The sequence below is a fragment of the Caretta caretta genome, chromosome 2 (genome assembly GCF_965140235.1).
Source record: "Caretta caretta isolate rCarCar2 chromosome 2, rCarCar1.hap1, whole genome shotgun sequence".
Lineage (NCBI taxonomy): Eukaryota > Metazoa > Chordata > Testudines > Cheloniidae > Caretta > Caretta caretta.
The window spans coordinates 102,132,717-102,156,183 of NC_134207.1; the positions used below are offsets into that span (position 1 = coordinate 102,132,717).

General features: G+C 39.0%; 1 protein-coding gene across 5 annotated transcripts in view; it reads right to left on the minus strand.

Moving 5' to 3' along the window:
• Positions 1 to 252: 252 nt before the first annotated feature.
• ZNF516 (zinc finger protein 516) overlaps positions 253 to 23,467 on the minus strand; it is a 132,103-nt gene continuing 108,888 nt past the window's right edge. For 4 of the 5 annotated variants that reach the window (XM_048840093.2, XM_048840090.2, XM_048840091.2 and 1 more), the window contains 3 exons: positions 18,118 to 19,599; positions 11,808 to 11,912; positions 253 to 3,188 (listed from right to left, as the gene is read on the minus strand). In XM_048840093.2, coding sequence (XP_048696050.2) covers positions 2,965 to 3,188; positions 11,808 to 11,912; positions 18,118 to 19,599 — 1,811 coding nt within the window. In that variant the 3' untranslated portion in view covers positions 253 to 2,964. Of the gene's footprint in view, positions 3,189 to 10,833; positions 10,902 to 11,807; positions 11,913 to 18,117; positions 19,600 to 23,467 lie in introns of all 5 variants that reach the window. The other variant, XM_075125339.1, reaches the window with a different exon arrangement.

Consider the following 23,467-nt stretch of genomic DNA (forward strand, 5'->3'; position numbering starts at 1 on the left):
ATGCAAAAATTTATTCATACATTTTTGACAGTAAGAATTCCAGGATGCAAACAGAAACACAACAATACACTAGTTGATTATCTTCAAGAAGAGATTACTTTGAGTCTGACAAAATTTTGGTCAATCTAAAACATTCACTATAGAAAAAATATTGTGGCACAGAATCTTTCTGTCACCTGCTTTTTAAGTATGGCGAAAAGTAAAGGCAAAAAGAGAGAGAGAAAGAAAGAGGGAGGGCAGATACACTGAGAATCTGCAGTATAGATAATCATACCCTTTATTGGCTAAGTTACATTAGACTGCAACACTGTAAAAACCTGTCAAGGAGAGGAAACAGTAGATTTGTAGAGGTAGTAGAAAGTCTGTAACAGTCAGAAGATGGCTTACAGGAGTGTGTCATGCTAAAAAATCATCATGCTGTTTAAAAAAGCTGATCAAAACCAATTAACTAAATAAATAAGGAACACAAATCATTTTAAATATTATGGTCTAACTGAATTAAAAAATCAATACAATACAATGATAAAGAAGGAACAAGAAAACCTAGGACTCACATCTGAAAATGGCTGGTCTTTGAGGTTGGCTTTCCCCAACCCACTCCTCCCATTCCTTGTTTAATTATGTGAAAATCTCATTTCTGTGCTATACACAGCATATAATTATTTAAACTGATTTCCCTTACTGTTGTTCTTCATGTAGGTAAATTATGATTGTAACTTTGCTGATTAGTACCCTGGTAATGGCAGCGACAGCACTATCCTCTCCTCTGTCAGGTACGCTGGAAAAAAGGTTCCAGAAAGCAACATTTGCTCTAAATATTAACTATGATTTTCCATATCAGCTTGCATAACAGGAAAAAATAAAAAAAAAATTACAAATGTACACTACACTTTTGTGCCATTTTGGGTACAGAAGAGATTTTAATAACTAAAACACAAACAAATAGGATAAGCAACTAGCTTTTGTGCATTCCTGAACTGTCATCATTACTTTCATCCAAGAAAAATATGACTCAGAAAGCAACCAAAAAAAAAAAAAAAAAAAAGCTAGTGCAAACCCCAAAATGATGATCAATCATTAATCCACACAGCAATTTTGTGTGCATGTGTCTGTGTTCGTGTACACAGTGGAATGTGTCTGGCGACTTCCCTCAAAATAACTTTACAAAACAGTCAATGACAGTCACTTGTAAGTATTTGCACAGACATTCCTAACTACACCAGGACTACAGAGAATTCTGGTATACATCTGGTGTAAAAGTATGAGAAAAAATTAGTAAAAAAAATTACGTAAGAAAGTTATATTTGCATGTTTGCGAGTGTTGCAAAGTAACAAGAACTGTCAAGTAATTCACAACAAGTAACAAGTAGTAGCCAGAACCAATTATTGACTAGGTTTAAAAACAAACAAACAAAAAAACCCTAAAAAAAACCCAAGCAAACAAACAAAAAAAAATTGTTAGAACAGAAAAAATCACGCTTTATGGTTTTTGTTTTTTTTTTTAAACAAATCTTTGTGTCAGAAGCCCATTTACTACAAAAACAGCACTATTCCATTATCGTATTAAGTAAACTGTTGCTCTCGCCGGTATTAAAGGTTAGCATCATTTCTGTACATGTAAAATTATTGCTTTTTTTGAAAAATATAATTAGCATGCGATTTTTTTTAATCCATTTCCTGCCTTTACAAAATGTTACAATTAAAAAAAAAACCTACTAAAGCTTTTGCAAAAAATTTCACAGAACATTTTCTTTCAAGGCAGCAGTAATTTTTGATAATGCATAAAATTATATGTGCAAAATCTGAAACTCTCAGAAATATTACCATCACACATAGTGTCACAGCAATGAGAAAAGAAAATATTTATATCTGTGGAATACATTTTTTTAATTGCTTACACTTCATGGTTTACCAACCTATGTGCCACAACCTCCACCTTGAAAACTTGCATTTAAAAGAGTTACTGTAGAAGAGGTATATAAAGCTCTTTTTCCCCCCTAACACCACCAGTGATCACCAAATACAAGACATGACACATTATATGAACATTAACCTGCCACCACAAAAGAAGTTACTCAGCTTTTCAAAATGTCACCAAGCCCAGAAAGGAAGGGTAACTGGCTTGCCGAACAAAAATACAGGAGTGTACAGTACCCTAAGGGCCTAGGTCAGCCTGAACTTGTTCAGCGACTCCTTTTCTATTAAAAACGTACAGATCAGCGGCTTTAAACAGCTGAATAATTTTTTAAAATGTGCAGACTTCCTTTGTGATCAGGTCAAAGAAAGTAGCCCTGTTACAAAAAAGGTCCTGAGAGTAAAACACCAAAGCCTGTTTTTCTTAGTGTTGAACCAGCTTTTTCTTTTCCAAAGCAGAATATAAGCATTTCTGTGGAAGTGTTTCAATTTCCATATTCACATACTATTAATGGTGCGCAGTCAAGAACAAGAGACTTAGAAATGCAAGTGGTCCCCAACTGTAATGAAACAAACCATTGTAGAATGATGGTCTTCTCTTTAGTCCTTCATCAAGCACTGCTCTCCAAAGCACCAAATGCTACCTCTTTCCCCCTCACACTCCTCCTTTTTAAAAGTTTACTTTTCCGCATGACAAGCAGTAGCAGTTTCATTAATTAATACTTGTTCGGCCCCCAAATCCACTGCTGTTTTTCAAATGTATCAAATAGTCATTCTGAGCATCAGGGAGGTTTTTGTTACAGTACTTAAATTCTTCACGCTGTCCAAATCACATACAGTTTAATTATTCCAGTGTCTCAAACTTATCTTGATTAATATAGATGCCTTGCACTGCCACAATGCTTGCCAACTCCACTGTTTATTACAAAGGAAATAAGGAACCATGGGACTGATTAGTACGTCAATTTATATATATCTTGTGTAGCATCTTCATTTATTTTAAAATGATTAACAGTGCAGAGGCATCTCCATTCTAGCAGAGCACTGTTTTCACTCTAGCACAGTGACTCCAGAGATTTGATGGCTTATAGGGAAGTTTTCCAGCTGTTCTTCTATAGGGCTGTTGGGATCATCGTTTTGAGGTTGTTGGAATCGCCGATCAGGGTACTGGGTGTTGTCAAAGGGTACCCGGTGCACACACTGCACATGTGTTTTTAGGTTCCCTTTCTGAGAGGCACTGTATGGACAATATCTGCATTGGAATGGTCTCTCCCCTGCAAGAAAAAAGACAAAGAGAAAAGCTTATTCCTTCCTCTTGTTTTTTAAGTATAATCTTCCTATTAACACTACAGCTCTGCTCCTATTCAGAACCATCATGCATATTTGAGCTACATTTTTTAGCATTATGCACATTAATTTTGACCTAACACATCGCAAAGAGTTATTTTTTAATAATCTCCAGTGAGAGCAGAGCATGTCAGATTCCTATAAACTGTTTGACATACTAGAACAGCAAATAATAGTGACTGAAGGAGCACTTAAGAAAAGGTTAAGAATGGCTGGGAGAGGAAGGACTCCAAAAAGCAGAATTCTGCAGTAACAAAAAGGGATTTATAACTGAACAATTGTTTTGTTTTCTTTTTTTAAAGGGGAATTTGAGGGCCACGGAAGGAGAGAGAAAAGACAGGCAAAACTTTAACACAGCTCTGTCCAAACCTGTGAGGGATTTTTACCAATTTTCATAAATAATTACCACGTTGGAAAAGCAGAAAGGGATATTCTAAAAAATCAAGTGACCTGCAAGATAAAATTGGGAACAAATGGGAGCCTGCAGCTCCCAGGGTAAGCTTTAAAATGACATTCAGAAATCACTGTATGAACAATGCAGTTTACAATCCTGATGACTAAAGCAACATGGCAAGATTAATCTTACATAAATACATTAACCTAAAGCTAAAGTCCTGATGAAGTAAAACAGACCATTTTATATTAGCACGACATAACATACGACACCCATGGAAAATCCCAGCAAGTTTCAAGCTGTGCCTATGGCAGCCTTGGAAATAGCTAAAGAAAACCCAGCTCTGGCTGACATAATGTATTAAGTGTATCTCTTTTGTTAATAGATTTAGAAAATTCCTAATTAAAGCTGGCCCGAGATTCATGACATTTACCAGTCAAAGTTTGGGGTAAGTCAGAAAGATTTGCAACAAAATTAAAGAAAAAAAAAAGCTGCTGTACAGGCTGCAGTATATTTGAAATGTAGGAAATAGTAACTGAACGAGAGATGTGATAAAACTTCCTTAGTTGGATGCTGAATTTCCTGCAGTAAACTAAGAAAGATGTTTTACATTTTTGCACGGCTACATCATGCCTAAGAGACAGAGCCACAATTCCAAGAGAAAGCACTATCATTAAAACATCTCGCACTGAACCAGCTAGAGATACACTGGGGAACATGGGAGAGGATTCTTTGTGCTGGGGGGAAGGGGGACACATCTTGCCCCAGTTTCTCTGGGTAAGAACTGTAAAAAGGACCCTGGCCTGAGGATGCAATTAGGGGTAATTCTGTAGCACAGCTAAACCAATCAGTACTTGGGAAGGAAGGTTTGCCCTAAAGGTCCAGCTGTAATCCACCCACAGACAGAGTGCCACCAGGAGCACAGTAACATGAAAGGGGTTATCATCTGCCCACAAGATATAAAAGTACAGAGGGGGACCAAGGGCTGTGGTGGTGGGTGGGAGAGGCTGACAATTCCCTTCCAAACAGGCCAAGTTAGCAGAATTCTCCTAATTACAGCTTTAAAGACGACGACCATTCCTAAGGGCCAAATTTTCCTACACTGAGGGGAAATCTCAGCCTTCAGCAAACGTGAATGTAAAGTGGGAGCATGCAATTTCCATCTTAAGAGAAATAGCAAAAAAAGTACATGAGCGGAGATCACACAAAATGTTATTTCTTCACGGTGAGGAAGGAGACTTCAAACTTTTGCAGGCAAATGCAGTCACTAGATTGGGGAGAGGGAGGCACTGTCATACCCTATAAGCACTACAGTGTTTAGGGCACCTCAGTGCTTTTCAATCAGCTTCAAAGAACCATCTGACTTTGTGCCCGCAAAAATATTCAAACACAAATGCCTGCTCACCTGCATTTGCACATGCAAATTCGGTAGATGGCAGTCCATTAATTGATTCATCTGCTAAAAACTGGGAACGGTAAAATTATGCAAATATGTTTTTGCAAGCAGAAAATTAAAAGCTGCTGCTAAAAATTTGGCCCTTAAAGTGTGCACTGCCCCAGCTGGTATGTGATACGCGTGGCATTTTTTTACATATGGGGATGGGACTATTTCTTCCAAAGGAGGAACTTTGCCATTTAAAATGGTGGGTTCTTCTCTCACGAGTGGAAAAATAACTCCTTTTAAGAAAAGGAGAAGGCTGTCTTAGATAGACAAAACAAAGCTACCAAATCAAAACTGGTTTGCACACCTAATCTCCCTTGTGAGGATTTCACATGTTCTGCTACAAGATGATGGCACCTTGCAGGCTTTTGTACTTATATTTGGAAAAGTCAGTGTTAAATTACTGAAAAATATTGCAATACAGTGACAACTATCAGTTTGGAAAAGGTTGCCTCTTCCAGTTTGCAGATAAGTGGGAAAAAGTTGGGACAAGAGCCGCATTCACAGAAGTCATCTGTGATGTTTGTGAACTAAAGGACATAATATGCATAATACTCATATTCAAGTGCAGCAACCTACATGATTCCTGGATTGTTTGCATTATAATCCACATCCATGAATGAGACAAATTAGGTTGCCATTTATTTGTTCATTATCTATTATTTTGATTAATGGAATTCTTGTTCCCAACATAGCTATTTAAAAATAACATTTGCAATAACGTGAAATGAACTATTAATCATGATCTTAAAAAAACTCAGTAAGGAACTTGAACATGACATTTCATATGTGAGCAAAATGTTATAAACAGGATTTTTAGTTGCCATTGTTAAAATCTGAAAGGTATAAAATAAAGAAGTCAATAGTATTAATAATATTTTTGATATGAACAATTTTTGTCCTAAGTGCTCTAGGCTAGGTAAGGTAGTATAGCAAGAAAGATAAAAACACACTAAAGAAAAAAGCAACCTCCCTCCCCCCCCAAAAATAACCCCCAAATTCTAATAACATAATGCTGCATTTCCCCCTTGGTCCTAACAATCCATTCATCCCCCAGAAGTTTGATGATTTATGGAGGACAGATATTGAACATTACAGGAAACATTTTAAACAGCTATGCTGAAGATAATGAGGGTCCATGGTTATGCCTTCTTACTGAGGTTGCATGGCCTTCCATTGTAAGACCAATTTTTAAAATGCATTTTAAATGAAAGTGATTTCAAGAGCTGTGCTAGCTGTTGACACTGCTGTCATTTGCAAAATGTGATAGCCAGGGGGTTCTAGCACCATAGGAGTAGCAGGACAGAGAGATTTCCAATGACAAATATTTTTCTGGTCAGCAGCTTTTAAAAACTGTTTTTTACTTGTTTGTTTCAGTTGCACAAATCAGCATACTTGAGCAGAGGACTTAATGCCTATGCTTAAAATACTGTAAAGATGCTTTAATTTACATGTATCATCCCAATTAGATGAGGAGTCATGATCTTGTCATCCATCTTGCAAATCACACCTCCTGAGAGCAACTACTCAGCCTTTACAATTTTCTAGAGTATTTTGTTTAAACAAAATATTTGAGCATATTACTAAGGATGGCTGTGAACCCTACAGGGTAGACAATCGTGTTGTTTTTTTAAAATGAAACTGGAAGGGTTAAATGAACAGTAGCTGTGCCAGAAATTGCTATCAATACTGATGCCATTTTTAAGGCGAACTGGAAGTTCCAGTGCCATAGAATTCATTGAGACTTTGGCCTTTGAGTACAATCCCACAGGATCCAGTTTACCATTGCTCAACCTTTAAGAAACTCATTGCCTTTAAAGTCATGGTGGTACACAAGTCTGTCTATTCAGAGTGTCAAAGTGATTGTTGCAAGAGGGAACTGGTTTCATTTTGCACCCCTCATGTGATTGCTGTGTGCTCCCAGAATTCATGCTTATTGAATCATGTCTTTGGAATGCTGTTTAGTGTATTCCAAATGTGATACATATTCATTGTAGAATATGCAATCTTAATTATGGATATATTCAGATATTTAGCATTTATAAAAATATTCAGAATATTCAACGTTTAACATGGCAGCATTTCAAGCAGATCTGCATGAGTTTGCACTGCCTGTATTGACTCAGGTTATGTAGTGTGTATTCTTTGTCCTTCGTAAAGGATTAGGAACTATATGAGAGTACTTAGAAAATTTATTTGGTGAAAATGTCAATTTGTTTTTAGACGGGGTCATGCAAAAGCAGAGAGAAAGCAGGAAAAAATATTATGACTCAGGCACCCACTTAATTATTTTTTATATTTCATTTGGTTATATTACTTCATTCATGGTGAGACAAGGAACCCTTATAAAGTTATAGGCAAGGGCCAAAATTGTCAAACTTGGGTGCCTATAGTCTTTATAAAGGAACCTAAGTAAGCAGCCTAATTTTCAGAGGTGGTCAGCAGCTGCAGCTCCCAATAAACTGGTTGCTCACCACCTTAAATTAGGTGCCCAAATATGGATTCAGGCGCCTAATTTTAGACAACCAATTTTAGACTCATTGTGATAGTGCTGGCTTTAAATTATTCTACAAGAAAGTCCCAAAATAATTGTAACACTACTGTAAACTGCTACATTTGGGACTGCAGAATCTGCTCTCTCTCTCTTATAAGGGAAGTTATTCAAAAGTTTCATTATTTGAATACAGAAAGGTCAGGGGAACTGTGGTATACAGTCTTACATCAAAATTAATTTTTTTCACTTTAAATAAGTGCTCAAGGGAAGATTTCTTACCTGTAAAGAGGCAACATTTTATGAAATGGATTCTCTTAATGTGAAAAACCTTTATTCTAAAGCTATTGCAAGTGATGGCTACTGGTTTTTGCAGGGAGCAAGTGTATGGCACTGCTGAAAGTTGAATTGACTCTACACAGTAAACTAAGAATAGCTCCATCTCCAATTAAAAAAAAAAACAGTGGAGTGACAATATTTTAATTAGAAAATAATTGTGTTGCCAGAGTGCTGGAAGCATTGTTCTCAATACATTCTATGCTTCTAAAAGCTCCCAGAGTTCCATGTTGAAAATAAATAATACTCTCTAATACCTTGTGGATTTACAGGTGAAATTTGGGGGAAGCGCGGGAATAAAGTCATTGTTTATTCTGAGGCCACAGACAATAGACGACAAAGTTTTCATTTAAATTGACAATGACACTGACAAACTGAAACAAAGGCTGAAATTAAAGAATTATTGTGACAAAAAAGAGGAAGAGAACTATTTGTGGCGGATGGTGAACATACTGGAACCTCTGTGGAAGAGAGACTGAATGGCAATAGACTGAGAAATTGGTACAGCTCACCACTGCCCAATCCTGTGGAAGCTGTTGGATACGCGACAACATTTCTCTAATCTGCTACAACCAAGGCAGACCAAGACTGACGAAGACTACAATAGCAAACTAAGTTTGCTATGGAAGAAGTTAATCAATAAACTCAGTCACAGCATGAGTTTGCAAAGACAAGTAAGCTGTTACCACAGCTGTTACTCCTAGAAATGACCTTTTTACAATTTGTCTGTGTTTTAAAATAGACTTCCAATTGCAATCTTATTTTTTCTTTCAAAAAGCATTGCCTTCAAAATCTTTGATCTCAGCTATGCCTGGGACAAGTCAAAAAAGGTAAAGAGACGAAAGAGATCCAACAGCACACGTATTTTAAATATGCTTAGGCTTGCTAAATTTATGTTAATAAATTTATGAGAGCTCACCGAAGACCCCCATTGAGCCACACAGTGTTTCACCGTCTGTCAAATACTTTTATCAAGGAGTCATGCCTTTCTACCAATTTAATGGATCATCGACGTTAGCAGAACACTTTTGGACTGAATTCATCTGCAATCTCAATATGTAATTCTCTAATTATGGCATACCCTTGCTGTTATACGTTCTCTTCCCGCTGCCCCTCTCACCAAAAATAAGCATCTTCTTTTTGGAACAGGAGTTGCATTTCAGTTTTAAAATTTGAATCGATTCAATTCAAAGCCCTACAATGTATGAATCTTATTACAATCGCTGAGATTTTTTTTTAATCACTAAGGCATACGTTCATTAAATTACTAAACTAGGATTTGTGAGGGGAAGATACTTTACAGTCATGAGGATAAAAATAAAGTCAATGTCATACATGGATTCATGTTTGTGTTTCTAGTGATGGGTCTCATTGTATTTGATAAAACCCCTTCATAGAAATGTTAAACAAAGTTGCTTCTTATTTTTCTGAAGTTTCTCATATGAATTTATTTTTGATAAAAGGTGGCATGTTGACAACCCTGGAGAGGGAAGTCCTGCGTTGATCCACAGAACAGGAACAGCATGGGTAGCAGCAATTCAGCCCACCTCACAATAACATGGAGAGACCTCTTCTAAAGGGGACAGGGTGGTTCAGTCTCTATGACCCATTCGATCCTTGGTGCCTCTGCTGAGATTACCAACAAAGATACCAGTTTGGATCAACTGTGGTGATTGTTGAAGTGATATGAACATCTTCCCACTGAAAAATGGGCTAAGAGCAGCATACCTATTTCACACAGGGTAATGAGTGGTCATCAGATAACAGCAGCTTTTAGTCGCTACTGACCTGGGGTTGGTTTAGCACTAAAAGACAGGTTTTTTTAGAGAGATGGCCTTGGCCATCCCAATGGACTGATGGTGGCACAACACACTGCTGTGATGGTGAGTGTGCTTCTAGACTAACCTCTAGCCTTTTTACCCCATAGGCCAACACAATGGAGAAGATTATTAAGAGTCCTCATGAAGAGAGCACTGTATGAACTGCATGAAGCTGTGGTTTCTGATATGACTTCTTGTGGGGATGGTTTTGGATCATGGACTCTAATGACAGTTTGGATTAGGTCCTTACATTTAATAAAGGTCTACATTCAGAGCTGGTATGGAATTGCATCTATTTACCCCCAAAGCTAAATTTGGCCCACACTGTTTTCAGGGGCTTGGTGGGAAGGGAAGGACTAAAATATTGTGGCAATAAAAAAGAAAAACTGAAAATAGGGAGGAAAAGGGTAAAAAAACATCATTCAAGATAGAAACTTGAGTGAGAACTGTTTATGAGAAGATGAAGCCCACAGCCCACTTGCTAAGGCTGAAGAAGGGAGTGGATAGATGAAGTGGTGTTGTTTTATTTTAATACATAAAAAGCCCAATTCAGAGAACTGAAAAGTGTTTGTCAAGACAGGAAACAATGTATATTAGAAACAGGAAAGCACACCACCACACAGAGTCCACAGAAACTGAAAGGTAAGAGCCTTTCAAAGATATCAGCTACAGGATATCACGATAGGAATACTCTTCAGAAAAACACAGACCAAGTGTTATTTGTGTTGTTGCAGTGGATAAATTTTTAGGTGGGTAAAAGCAAATCTCTCTCTCTAGCGATTCTTAAATTATGATCTTACATTTATATACCATTTTGTGCATTATACAATTACCCTTCCCACCCACCCCCAGTACACCGTTAACATCTTTGCTTATGCATTAACTATCTGACCCACAATTAACTGTCTTCTATATGTAACAGTCTTTGGTAAAATGCTAATAAAGTGTAGGATCTAAAAATCAAAGCAACGCTGTTAATATTTACACATTTGTTATAAAACAGTCAGTGCTTTACTGATGAGTATCACTGTGCAACTTTTCCCCAGCTAACACATTAAAAACCAAACACCCAATTAATTGTAAAACATACTTGTTTTGGGGCATCTGAGGAGGTGGTGTGAACTTCAGTACCTCGGAGTCCATTAGACTCAAATACCACTGTGGGAACAAGGGGGCTTGTTAACAGATGAACATTCAAGCTTCGTTAGTGTGTGTACATTAGTTGAGACCATTACAGATTAACCACATTCAAAAAAAGACACCAGCTACTAGCCTGTGGCCGGAAAATACCAATTTACCGTAACACTTACTGTAAGAGAGTGTGCTAATGGCAGCCTAGGGGCACTGCCCTTTTTAATTCAGACTTCGGTGCTGAAGAAAGCAATCACTGACAACATTAATTATCAGTGTATGTGTAGAGGGACCCTCTTCTTGCATTACTTACCATTTGGCCTCTGTCATTTTGCATCAGACTGGCTTATGTATGCATCATTCACACTTTTCAAAGAAAACCCGCTAGTCTCACTGTCTCATGTAATGCTTATGAGGTATCTTGACACTGGTAGCTTTAGCTGGCTACGTTCTCAACAGTAGATCATTCTAAGGTAGAAATGGCTGACAGGGATTTTAGAGTTTATAACTGACCAGTCTGAGGAGGATCTGTTTTCATACAAAACTGTTCCAGTCAATAGCAATGATGAAAGAAAACAAAGCCTTATGTTCTGCTGAAAGGGGCTACTCTGATTTCAATTTGTGCTGGTGGCAACAGAATTTATTTGCATATTCATTTCTGAGTATCCTACTCTCTAATTAAAATAAAGCATTTGGAAACAGGCTTATCTCAAATGCATTGCAATTTTTTGGAGTGGAGGGAGGGAAGTCAGGTATGGAACACATAGAGAACAAGAGCAATACCAATCAATATCAAAACCTAGGGTATTGCATATTGGAAAGTATTTAAATTATTTAGGTTAGTACAGGAGATAAAACTAAATTCAACATTCTGTTAGTTGGGTTAAAAAATAAAACAAAACAAAAAAACAAAAAACTGGTGAGAAAAGATACCTGTGTGGGACCTCATATGAGTCCGGAAGTGACTGTGCTGGTTAAAGCATTTTCCACATTCTATGCAGACATAGTCTCCTTGGCGTGTTTGTGTCCTAAGCATCCCTGTGGTAGAGAGGAGGGAGAAGAAAGGGAGGGGGAGCGGAAAGTTGAGAAGAAAACATTATGCCAGAAGAAAACATCATTAGTATGTCTAATGTGTCATTATGTGAGGCTACCTTCAGGCCCTGGATGACAACTGTCAGCCTTCATCTAGGCACTGGCTGACAGGCCAGGCACACACAGGACTGCAAGAATGCATAAATTACATTGAATTAAAAAATGCTCCCCATGATGTGCCCGCACCAGGACTGGCATGTCAGGTGTGCGCTTTTCAGAGCAGCTGGATCCACTTTTCAGCCATCACCCAGCTTTGTCAAGCAGTACATCAGGCAAATCAAAGTGACTCCAGCGTGGCGGAGACAAGTCACATGGATAATAGGAAGTGAGCAGAACCAGAGCCCGAATGTCCCCCCCGGGCCGCAATACCTTGGAGACAAATACAGAGTGAGTGGAGCCATCACAAACTGATCAAACCTTTAGCCCCTGCTTACCTGCCTGCCGGTGCTGCTTTGACCTCAGACCTCTGAGGCTCAGACAAAAGACATCTGTGAATGAAAGTGTCATTCTGGACATTTTGAGCTAGTAGCAACACAGCAGCCTTCTACCAGCCCTTGGTAAACATGTTTTCTAGGCCATTAGCATTTGTGGAAAACTACTCAAACCTCTCCTTTTTTTCCAAAGGTCAGTTTACAGTATCTGACTTAAAGGGCTGGTCTTTGTCTTTTTGCTGCTGATCAAAAAAGACACATTTGACTTTTATTGGGCATTTCTACAAAATGTTTGAACATCTTTTCTATTTTGGTAAGAAGCCCTCCTAAAAAGGAAAGAATTGATGTTTTAATTTACCATTGGAATGCCTTGGCTTTTAAAGCAAATTCGCAGAGGAGTTTCAGTGAAGGTTCAGCTCTTTTTTTTTTTTTTTTAATTGACCAATGCACAGAAAAAAGTAAAAATTCTAACAAAAAAGTGACAATTGTTTTAAAAAGCTAAACTACACTTTTAAATCAATTGCAGCAAGAAACTAGGTTATGTCCAAAACATATACAGTTGGTGTGATGCCCACAAAACAAAGGGCAAAGAAGATTAGGGACCAGGCTTTCATTCACTCTTTTGCCACGTAAATGATAAATAATAATAATTGACTTCAATAAAATTAGTTCAAAAGACCTGCTGTACAAGTATTTCCTCTCTCTTCATTACAGCACCCCCGAATATGTTCCTAGAGAGAGAATACAGAACCACACTGCTTTAGCAAAGCCTAATCCTGTTCACTATTACTCACGTGAAACTCCCAGAGAATCAGTGGAAGTTCTGTATGAGTAAAGATGAGCAGCATTAAGTTTTACGATTAGGATTAGGCAAAACTCCCACTGATTCCCTGGGAGTTTCAAAGTGAACAGGACTTTCCCCATGATCTATAAAAGATTAAAACAGATTTTCTAGCAGCAGTCTAGCAGATTTTCTGGTTTCTAGCTAACAGACTATAAAAACCCTATTAGCATCTGTCCCCAACAAGACAGAAGTAATTATGGCTGCAATCCGGAGACCGAAGCTACATGCAGTGCTTTAAGGAACCCTGATATGTTTTCCCATGAAATCAGTGCTGTTATCTCTAAACCATTCATTTTGAGACTAAGTCAAAATACATCTCATATAGAGGAAGGACAATCACGTGGTTAAGGCACTGGACTGGGACTCAGAAGACTTGGTTCAATTCCCAGTTTGGCCACTAACTTCTTATGTGGCTTTCAGGGAGACGTTTAATTTCTCAGTGCCCCAATTCTCCACCAGTAAAAAGGAGATAACTATATGTCTTTTCTCCCATCCTTTGCGTCTCTCCTCTAGTCAAACTGTAAGCTCTCTGGGGCAGGAATTGGCTCTTACGATGCCTAAGACAACAGGCCCCTGATCTTGTTGGTGTCTCTAAGTGTTATTGTAGAATAACCAACAACAACTACTGTCACAGCAAGAAAGAACAATTTAGGTTTATTTTCTCATCAATCAACAGATGCCACTCATGTTAAAGTCAATGGGAGTCACTCATTAGGGTCCGATACAGATGATCCTAATGGTCCCATCCAGCCTTTCAGCCCATTATCCTGGCCCCTTCAGAAACTGAGGCCTGATCCAAAAGCTTCTGAAAACAATGGAAAGACTCATGCTGATGTCAATGGGCTTTAATTCAGGACCTGAAGTTCTTTTGGCTAACCATTCTGGGCCCAATCTTAGGAGTCATGACTGAGTAAAAAGTCCCATTTCAATCAACCTATTGAGGAAATTGGGAATTTTGCTGGAGTAAGGACTGCAGAGTCAGATCTTCTATATTGTGCACTCACCGTAGCTAGTGACAACATTTATTTTGGGTTCAATATTTCTAGCCACATCTTTGCCCCATATCTCTGCCTTAAAGTTTTATCCAACCTCAGCACCAGAACTGCTAGGTTTTTTGTTTTGTTTTTAAACATGTCTAGCTGTATACAAATAATATTTAGCTAACCAGCAGTGGAAACCAGCCCAGAAAATTTTACATTTTAGTAAGAGGGAAAACACATCAGTTCATCTCAGAATGAAGATCATATGTGAAAACATTTTAAATGATGGTAAACTGCTGGATGTTAAGAGTCTAGAGATTTGCCTATTGAACATGACACTTCTAGAAGAGAGGGTCCATTGCAGTATTTTTTTCTTACACAGTGTGAACTCTGCCAGCTAGCTTACTGTACATGAATATGTAACCAAAGAATTCATTTAGCATCTCCCTCTATCTCTTCCGGTTTGCTTTCTGGCTACTATTTAAAAAAAAAAGATAGAAGAACCGGATTGCTTCCACATATTTTTGTCATTGTTTTATTTCTTTAAGAGAGACATCATAAGCTTTTGGTATTTTAAGGCTTTGTCTTGATGGACACCATTGTCACAACATACTGCCTCTGTGAGATCATCTCTCAGGATAAACTATACTTGAATAAGAGGGGGGCAGATGACCACAGGTGTTTGGAAATTAAGTGATGCAAATGAAAGTGACCATTTTCATGGGAGCTCCTGTGAAACCAGCACTCAGAGTTGGTCTCACGGGAATCCCAGGGGAAAGGGTGCACCTGCTGCTGTAATATGTCCTCCCTAGTACCATGATAGTTGTAAATAACCCTATGAATAAAAAAGAAAAATCACCTCTACCAAACTTAAATTTAAAAAAAAACCCTCTTCTCCTTAAGCAGTAATCAAACTATCTAGTCCTTGATGTAAAAGCCCTGATGTCTAATACTAGTACCACAGGAGTACTTTCAACTCTTTTCTCCAAAGAATCGAAGAAACGCCAGACTACTAGCAGAATACCGAACTGTGCACCAGTCTCATGCGAGCAGATACAGCCAATTTAAAATATAAAAGCAAAGGCTACAAACAAAACACCAAAATGCCTGAAATGGAAAATTGTATTGTGATCAAGGCTGATCTACTGCATGAGGTATTGTACTAAATATCCAGAATTAAGAGGCTTAGGAACAACCTATGTGATTGGCAGAACATCCCTGAATTCTTCATAATGGCAACACAATCTCTCTGGCCAAATTGAAGCCTTGTTTGTTGTAATGCATAATAAAGACTCACTGGGATAATTCTGTCCTCGGCTGAGACTGACTGCATGTAATTGAGGGAAGAGTTCTTCTAACAGGTGGGATCCTGTCCCTTTCATGTGCAGCAGTTTTACCTTTAGTCCTCTGAAAAATATACAGCGCCATGCCAATACATTGGTAGTAGCACCAGTGACCTGCAAATTCTATATGGAATGAGTTCAAGAAAGCTATTCAAAGGCTACATACAAGAAAACCAGGCCACAAAATTCTAAAACTTGGCCATTACAAACAGTTTTAGGTTAAGGAAGAGATTTCAAAGGCACAAATGGGAGCTAGGCAACCAGCACTCACTGAAAGTCAAAGTGCACCTAACTTCCATGTGTGCCTTTGAAAATCTCCCCTTAAAGCAGTATTTACACAGTAAAGTCCTACTTCAAAAAAAGTAGATCAGCAAGTAAATATTTCCTATAGAACTCCTCCTCTGCCCCAATATTTTTTGTGCATCTTCTGGTTTCTCCAGCCGTTGATGTCAGGTTCATGGCGCTCCTCCTGTTCCTCTCCATCCTGGCAAGCATAATTGAAAGGGAGCCCATTGTGTCAATCAGATCTATTCCAGGCAGGCTTACATGACGTGATGTTAAATAGTGTCACCAGGAGGTAAGGTACCCAAAGTTGCTAACATTGGCAGAGCTGAATTGGCATTAGTAGCGGTGGAAATTTTTTAGAAAATGTCCCTATGAGCAGAGAGGGACAAATGAAAAATAGTTGGTAGTTAACCAACAAAGTGAGCACATATGACAGAAGAACAAGCTACTGTGACAATGTATTCCTTGAAACGGGGAATGTCCCTGTTCCCCACCTGCTTTACAAGAACAGTTGCTTTGTGCCAGCTTTTGTAAACCTTTTTACACTCTGGGGCCAACTGAAGGAAACATCAAACAGTCAGGAAGAACACCACCACCCAGCTCTTATCTAGCACTTTTCATACATAGATCTCAAAGCGTTTTATGAAGAGAGATAGTACTATTAATCATCAATTGATTAAGCAAAACAGACAACAGGCTGGTCAAGATGTGCATGTCTAGGACCATTTCTTGAGCACACTCATGTTGCCAGCCTGCCTCTCAAAAAACCTCCCAACAAGCCCATAACCCAGCAGTATGGATCTTCTTTCTCTACCCACACCATGACAGCTAAAATCATCATGTACACACCTTCCAGGCATTCCACCAAAACTGTCTCTATGCTATCCTCTTCCCTAGCTACAACTGTCCCTGGTTTTTCATTTTTAAAATCTAGCAATTCTAACTTGACGAAACAGAAAGCATTACACTACTTCCTCCCCTAACAGATGATGTCCCCAGCTCCTTTCAGCTCCATGAGTGAAAATCTTGAGCTCCTATAGTAAAGATCTGACTAAAGGGGTTCTGTCTGAGTTAAATTCATTTTAGAAAGATTCATGTTGCACTGATCCTACTGAAAGAACAGTGAAAAAAAAATCTTAAAATTTATAAAAAGGTTTGTTCCCAGGGCTTTTTCCCCCCCTAAGAGTAAATCTTCAGTTTCCACAGACACAACCAAAATCTGGCAGGAAATCAGAGAGACACAGTGGTGATTAGTTTCAAAACCAAAAAGGTGGTTTTTTGGAGGGGAGGGGAAGGGTAGAGACAGATGGAAGGAAATTCACGGTACTTTTTTGAATGCTGCTTGTATAACTACCTTAAAACAAATTAGCCTCTGAACTTTAAATTGGCTATTTATACATACGCTTTTCCTGTCAAAGTAAACTGACAGATACTGTAAAATTAGACACATATAAACAGCCCAAGATAGTCATTTGGAAAATATTACTGTCTTCTTTTCAAAGATATGTACAATAAAGATCTTAGGATTCTTTGTTTAGAAAGATGTGTAAGTATGTCTGTCTGTTCCTGGAAAAACTGTGTAGAGGAAACTGAACAAGATAGCCAAAATAGCATCAGGAGTTAAGCCCTAGAGCATGTTTATTTTGCCCAAAGTGAAAAAGTTATGATGTGTGCCAGAACCAGCGGACCACTAGGATCTTAGTGTGACAGAACATCTGTGTAACTCTAGCCTACTTGAAGCAGTGGGACAAAGGACTAGTAACACTCTACGAGTAAACAAATACGTTTGACCTGTGACAGAAACGTCACGCAGTGTGTGGGAGGAGAATCTACCATACTACTGTACATGAGGAAATCTACTCCAACCACTCAACACTGATAAAACCACCGTTACTCAGATTAGCAGCAATTATGTCTGCATGTACACTACGAGCTAGGGATGTGTGATTCCCAACTTGTGTGCACATTCTCGTGATAGCTCTCACCGAGCTAGCACAAGTATAAACAGTCGTGCAGCTGCCATCACATGGGCAGTGGCAGCACCATGCTAGCTGCTCCAGTACAAAACTGCCTGAACCCCGGGGCATGTCATCAGGCCCACTGCCACTGCTACAGCAGCTACACGACTATTTTTGGCAAGCTTGCTCAGATGCGAGCTACCATCACAACCCTAAGCTCATAGTGTAGACGTCACCTACAGGACAAGCAGAAGGACAAAATGGGAAACCAATATCACGAACCAAAACAAAAAGCATTTAGAAGCCTTACCTGCATGATCCAGCACAGGGCTATTGGCACCCCAGGTTTGGTACAATGAAGCAAGGTCCCTTGGAATGTAGGTCTTAAAAAAAATGTCCAAACGTTTCTCATGCCCCTCTGATGCTGGTTCTTGTTTGATGGGGTGTAAAGCTGGAGAAGCTCCTGCTGTGCTAGGCTGAGGCTGCATTAGTGGACTTGCTCTTGCTCCTGTTGTGCAGTTTGCCAGTGTCCTCATCTCATTCCCAGCCTTGGTGTGAGATTCCCATTGAGGCACTGACAGATCTTCATGTTTATTGTACTGCTCAGTTTTACACAAAGGGTGATACTGAGGCGGCGGGTTGAATTTGGCTTTTATGGGGTCAGATGCACAATGCTTACTTGAAGGGGGAAAACCAGCACTTCCCTGGGGAATCATATACTTCTCCACCTGTTTACTGTTGGCAGGCTGTGAGGTGAGCCTTGATACGACTGTCTGAGTGGGTGTTAGGCTTCTGCTAAAGCTTCCCGCTTGCATCAGTTTAGCATTTACTTCATATTTAGCTTTAAGCTGAGGCTGTTGTACTGCTATGCTATGTTGCTCCTGGGTATGGTTTGATTTGGGCTGCCTGTACCCATCAAGACCTGATGACCGTGGACCGCAGTGGCCAAATGAATGGCTGTCCTTAGACTGATGTATACTACCAGGCTTTATAGTCATCCCAACAGGGGAAGAATTGCTTTTGGATCCTGGCAACGCACTTGGTACTTGAGTGCGTGTAAACCTGGCAACAGGCAAAGGTGGGCATTCTTTACCACCAAGGGAAGGAGGAGGACCAGTGCGTCCACTTCTTGCCAGAAAAACCAAGTTGTTTTTTATACTCTTGAATCCATTTTGTTGAATCCATGGTGGAGCCATCGAGTTACAGCTGACTTTGTGCCAAATTCTTTTGTGCATCCACAGGACTTCAGGGTAATAGGTCTTATGATTGCAGTAAGGACATGGGTGGACAATCAAATCAGCCTGCGAAGATGAGGTAAAGCCCTTATTGCATGAATCAGCCCTCGTTGATTTTTCACTTAAGTCTAGTGGAACCATTTCTTGTGCCTCTCTACCTTTTTCGAGAACAGGGTGCTCCTTGTGCAAGTCTGAGAAATTTTCTTTAGGGTGACTAGCCTGCTTTTCCAATGAGTTTTTCAAGTCTACTGCTGCATCTAAAGGTGTCTGGCCCACTCCTGAAGCAAAGTCAGCAGTGCTCCTGGAGCAAGGAAGCTCTTGGCTGGGTTGAAAAGCTGGCAACTTTAAGTCTGAAGAATTTCTCTGAGCTTCATACTTTGGAAAAGGCCGTTTGATATTATTTTCCAGGGTAGATACCAAAGTTGATAGCTCTGGTTTAGATTCATTGGCATCTTTTTCTCTGGCATTGTCACTTCCAAATTTAGGAAGCTCTTCTACCCGAGATGTTACCATTGGTGCCCCCTCTTCAGAAAAACTGCAGTGGTATGGCTTTTTACCTGAACAGGACAATCAAAAAACAAAATTACCAACTTATATCAAAACCAAGAAATCAAATTCAAGATTAAAATAAGATACACAGACAGAGAGAGAGAGAAGGGGAAAAGAGCAAACTTTAGGAAGTTACTCTGTTATTAGTGTCCTATAAACTAAATGTATTATAAAACCAAGAAAATCATTGTAATAAGACACAATAGCTCAATTTACCTTGAAAGCATCACTCTGAAGTTTGGATAAACTATCTAATGATGCATGTTCATGACATTTTAAAGGAAGAACAATTTGATAATCCAAACTTGTTAAAATTCAGAGAGTAAGAGAAAGATAAACAAATATGCAGCCATTTAATGCTTAACAAAAATAAAGATAATGGAGCCAGATAAGACCAAACTAGTTAAAGATCTGTCACTGTTTCCATTACAAGCCTCTATTTTCAAAGGGTTTATAACTCAGCCATAAAAATTGGCTCCACACTGAAACCTGGCATATAAAGGTCTCATATAAGTACTGCAGCACATATGGCATATACCATAAATCCTTCTCTGAACAGAGACCTTTGCAATACTCAGGTATAATAAGATGAGGTAAAGACAGTCTAAACACTGAATTTCCTGGTTTTGTTAGTTTAAAAGCAAATGCAACTTTATTTTAACAGTTTTATGTTTGTGTTCCATTTTAGGTATGCTTGTGACTGCTTAATTTGCTGATCGGTATGAATGCCTAACTAAAACAGAATTTTCTGTTTTCTCTTTTCTTTTTTCTGTCCTTCCTCCCAGTCTCAGACATGCAACGAAAGTAATATTTCATCTAAGATATAGTTCAGAAATGGAACATAAGTTGGTAGATTTTATAGAAGTTCAGGGAAAAAACAGTTCAATTTAGATTATTTAGAATGTTCCTAAACTCCAATAGTTCTCAAGATGCTTATCTTTAAGAGCTACTGATAAAGTCTTTGAATCCCTCCAAATCAGTTCACAATCAATTCCACAGAGGTTTTCATCACAGCAATAATGCTTACTTCACTGAATCCATTTAACATGTAACAGAATTGAGTCATCTGACAAACTTTCAGTTTCAATTAACATGGAGTTAATGAGCCACTGTTAGGCAAGTGTAAGGGGACCATGTTCCATCTAAAATGTCAACAATCCAAAGTGATCACCATAACTGGGGGAGTAGTGAAGATGGGGAATGAGTGAGCTGTTCTATAGTTGCATATCCTCTCACATCAACTCATAAAAGCCAATGTTTCAGAAAATCAAGCACTGTTGTTTAATATAACACTGGTGCCATAGGCATTATTCTAAACCTGCACAATGTAACAAGTATGTTTTAGGCTGAAGTTTCACTGCAAATAGAGTCTGTTTAGCCTCAGCTTTAATTCAGGCAAAAAGTCTTAAGCTTTTGTTAATTCAGTGTAATTAGGTTAAAAATAACCCATAGATCTGCAGTCTTATAAAGGTTGAATGCTCACTCTGTTAAGATCATTTTTCTTTCAAATTCTCAAAGGGATAAAGCATGAAAAATACTTGTTTTTCCTGTGTTACAGGGAGGAAGGCCTTCTGAAAGCACATGAACAACACACCCAGCTAAGTGTATAATTTGAAACAAAGACACTGCTGCAGGAACGAAATTTAACACTGCACATCTGTGTTATTTTCAAACCGCATCTGTCAAATATCTATGCACTTAAACTAGATCTTAGGCTTCCAAATGGTGAGGTCCTTTGACCAACATGCTAAATAATAAATTAAAGTAAATAATAAAACATTCAATTGTAGCGATAATCAATAGAGACTGCACCAACCGAATGGCTAGGTTGAGCACAAAATACAGTAAGTAAGACAGACTGTGGAACTGGTGCTCAATGGGACTGTGGTGTTGGGAAACACTGGCTGCCCTGAATCTGAAATGGATTAGGATGCTAAATGGACACATGGGATAGAAGCCCATTACTACTGTGAAGGTTCTTGTACTTGATCTCACTTTGGCACAACTTGTACACCTGGTCATGCCAGCAAAGGATATTGAGTTGAACTAGCATTGCAGTAGTGATAGGCTCAATTTAGGATTGGGCTTGGGAAAGCACAAGGCCGCCTGAGAACAAGGGGAAAAGGTAGCTCTTCCAAACCACCTAACAACAAATGGTACAGACACAGGGATGGGAGCTCTGGAGTAGGCTATTGATCTTTCTATCCACACTCGTACAGCTTAGCTACCAGGGAAAGAGGACTGTGTGGGTGAGAAATGCAGCGCAGAATGAAGAAATACATTATATCATTTACACACTGATAGCTCGGTGGTTTGAGCATTGGCCTGCTAAACCCAGGGTTGTGAGTTCAATCCTTGAGGGGGCCATCTGGGATCTGGGGCAAAAATTAGGGATTGGTCCTGTTTTGAGCAGGGGGTTGGACTAGATGATCTCCTGAGGTCCCTTCCAACCCAGAGATTCTATGATTCTATAATGCACAGTTGTTAAGTCAGCACTTCGGGTGGGAAGTGTTCTTTGGCATACAATATGGTACACCAGGAGGTAAAGAGAAGACTCCAAGGGGCAGATCCTCAGCAGCTGTAAAGGGTCATAGCTCCACAGAAGTCAGTTGCTCCCATTTACACCACTGAAGAGCTTCTCCTAAACATTCCAATTATTCATATTTTCACTAAAAGAATCCCACTAACTCACAATATGTCTCTAAAATCTTGCAAACTAGGTCAGCTCAGCTGGACCCACAGTTCAGTGCTCACCAGCCTTTAAATTCAGCCCATTCAGAAGAAGGCACTTTGCTTGACATGAAAATTTCAGTACTCCAGGAAGCCACTCTTGCCATCAATCACTGGCAATCAGAGCAGGCCTGCTTATTCGGCATTGTCATGGGAGAGGCGATCAGGAAAGTGCACAGGCGAGGAGCAAAAAGACCACAAAAGGAGATACAGAAAAAGAAAGGGGGGGGGGGGTGTTTATAAGAGAGAGAACCAGAAAGGAGAAGTCTGATTATTTTTTAAGACTGAAAATAAAGTATAACTATGAAAAATCCAGGACAAAGCTTATTTTTAGGACCCGAGTAACTGGCATATCACGTCACGTGGCTCATCTGATCCAAAACCCTTTCTCTGGCATTGACCGGTAAAAGCAGCTTAAGAAGAAGATGCAAAAAAAAAACCAAAAAAAAAAAACAAAAAACACCCATAATGGACAATTACAGAATATTCTACCCATTGGTGAAATTTCTTCTTAATCCCAGACAGCTAGTGGTTGGTCTGTGCCTGGAAGCAGGAGGGTTCATATCACTCATCCATTTTAATCCTAACTAATAAAACTGTGAATGTTATTATTCATATAACTGTCTAAATCTTTTTAAAATGCTGCTAAGCTCTTGGCCTCAATAATATGTTGTGGCAATGAGTTCCAGAGGTTTATTATGCACAGGTAAAACAAGGAATGCCAGCCCACACTGTTTTATGACGTATGATCCTTTGCAAGATGATTACAAAGCATAGTATGTAACTAGTCTTCGTAGCTTCTTTTTGGATACAATTTAACTGAGATTCCACACTGCATAAGGGATGTTCTCAATATGCAGAATGGATGGATACTTTAGGCAAAATACCAGCAGCAATTATAACAGGTTGTCTCAGGAGCATTTCCATAAGCAAAAAACTATGCCATACATAGACAATGTTTTGCCACTATTCACATGTAGGTCCAAATGATACTTTGGGTCACTGCGAAGCAAAACACAGCTGTGACATTGTTCTAATCCCCAGACTACTTCTCACTAGCTCTTCGGCTACTAATATTCAGATTAAACTGCAACCCTGCAAACACACGTAACCAATCAGAAGTGAGTCATGGCCTACTGTTCCTCT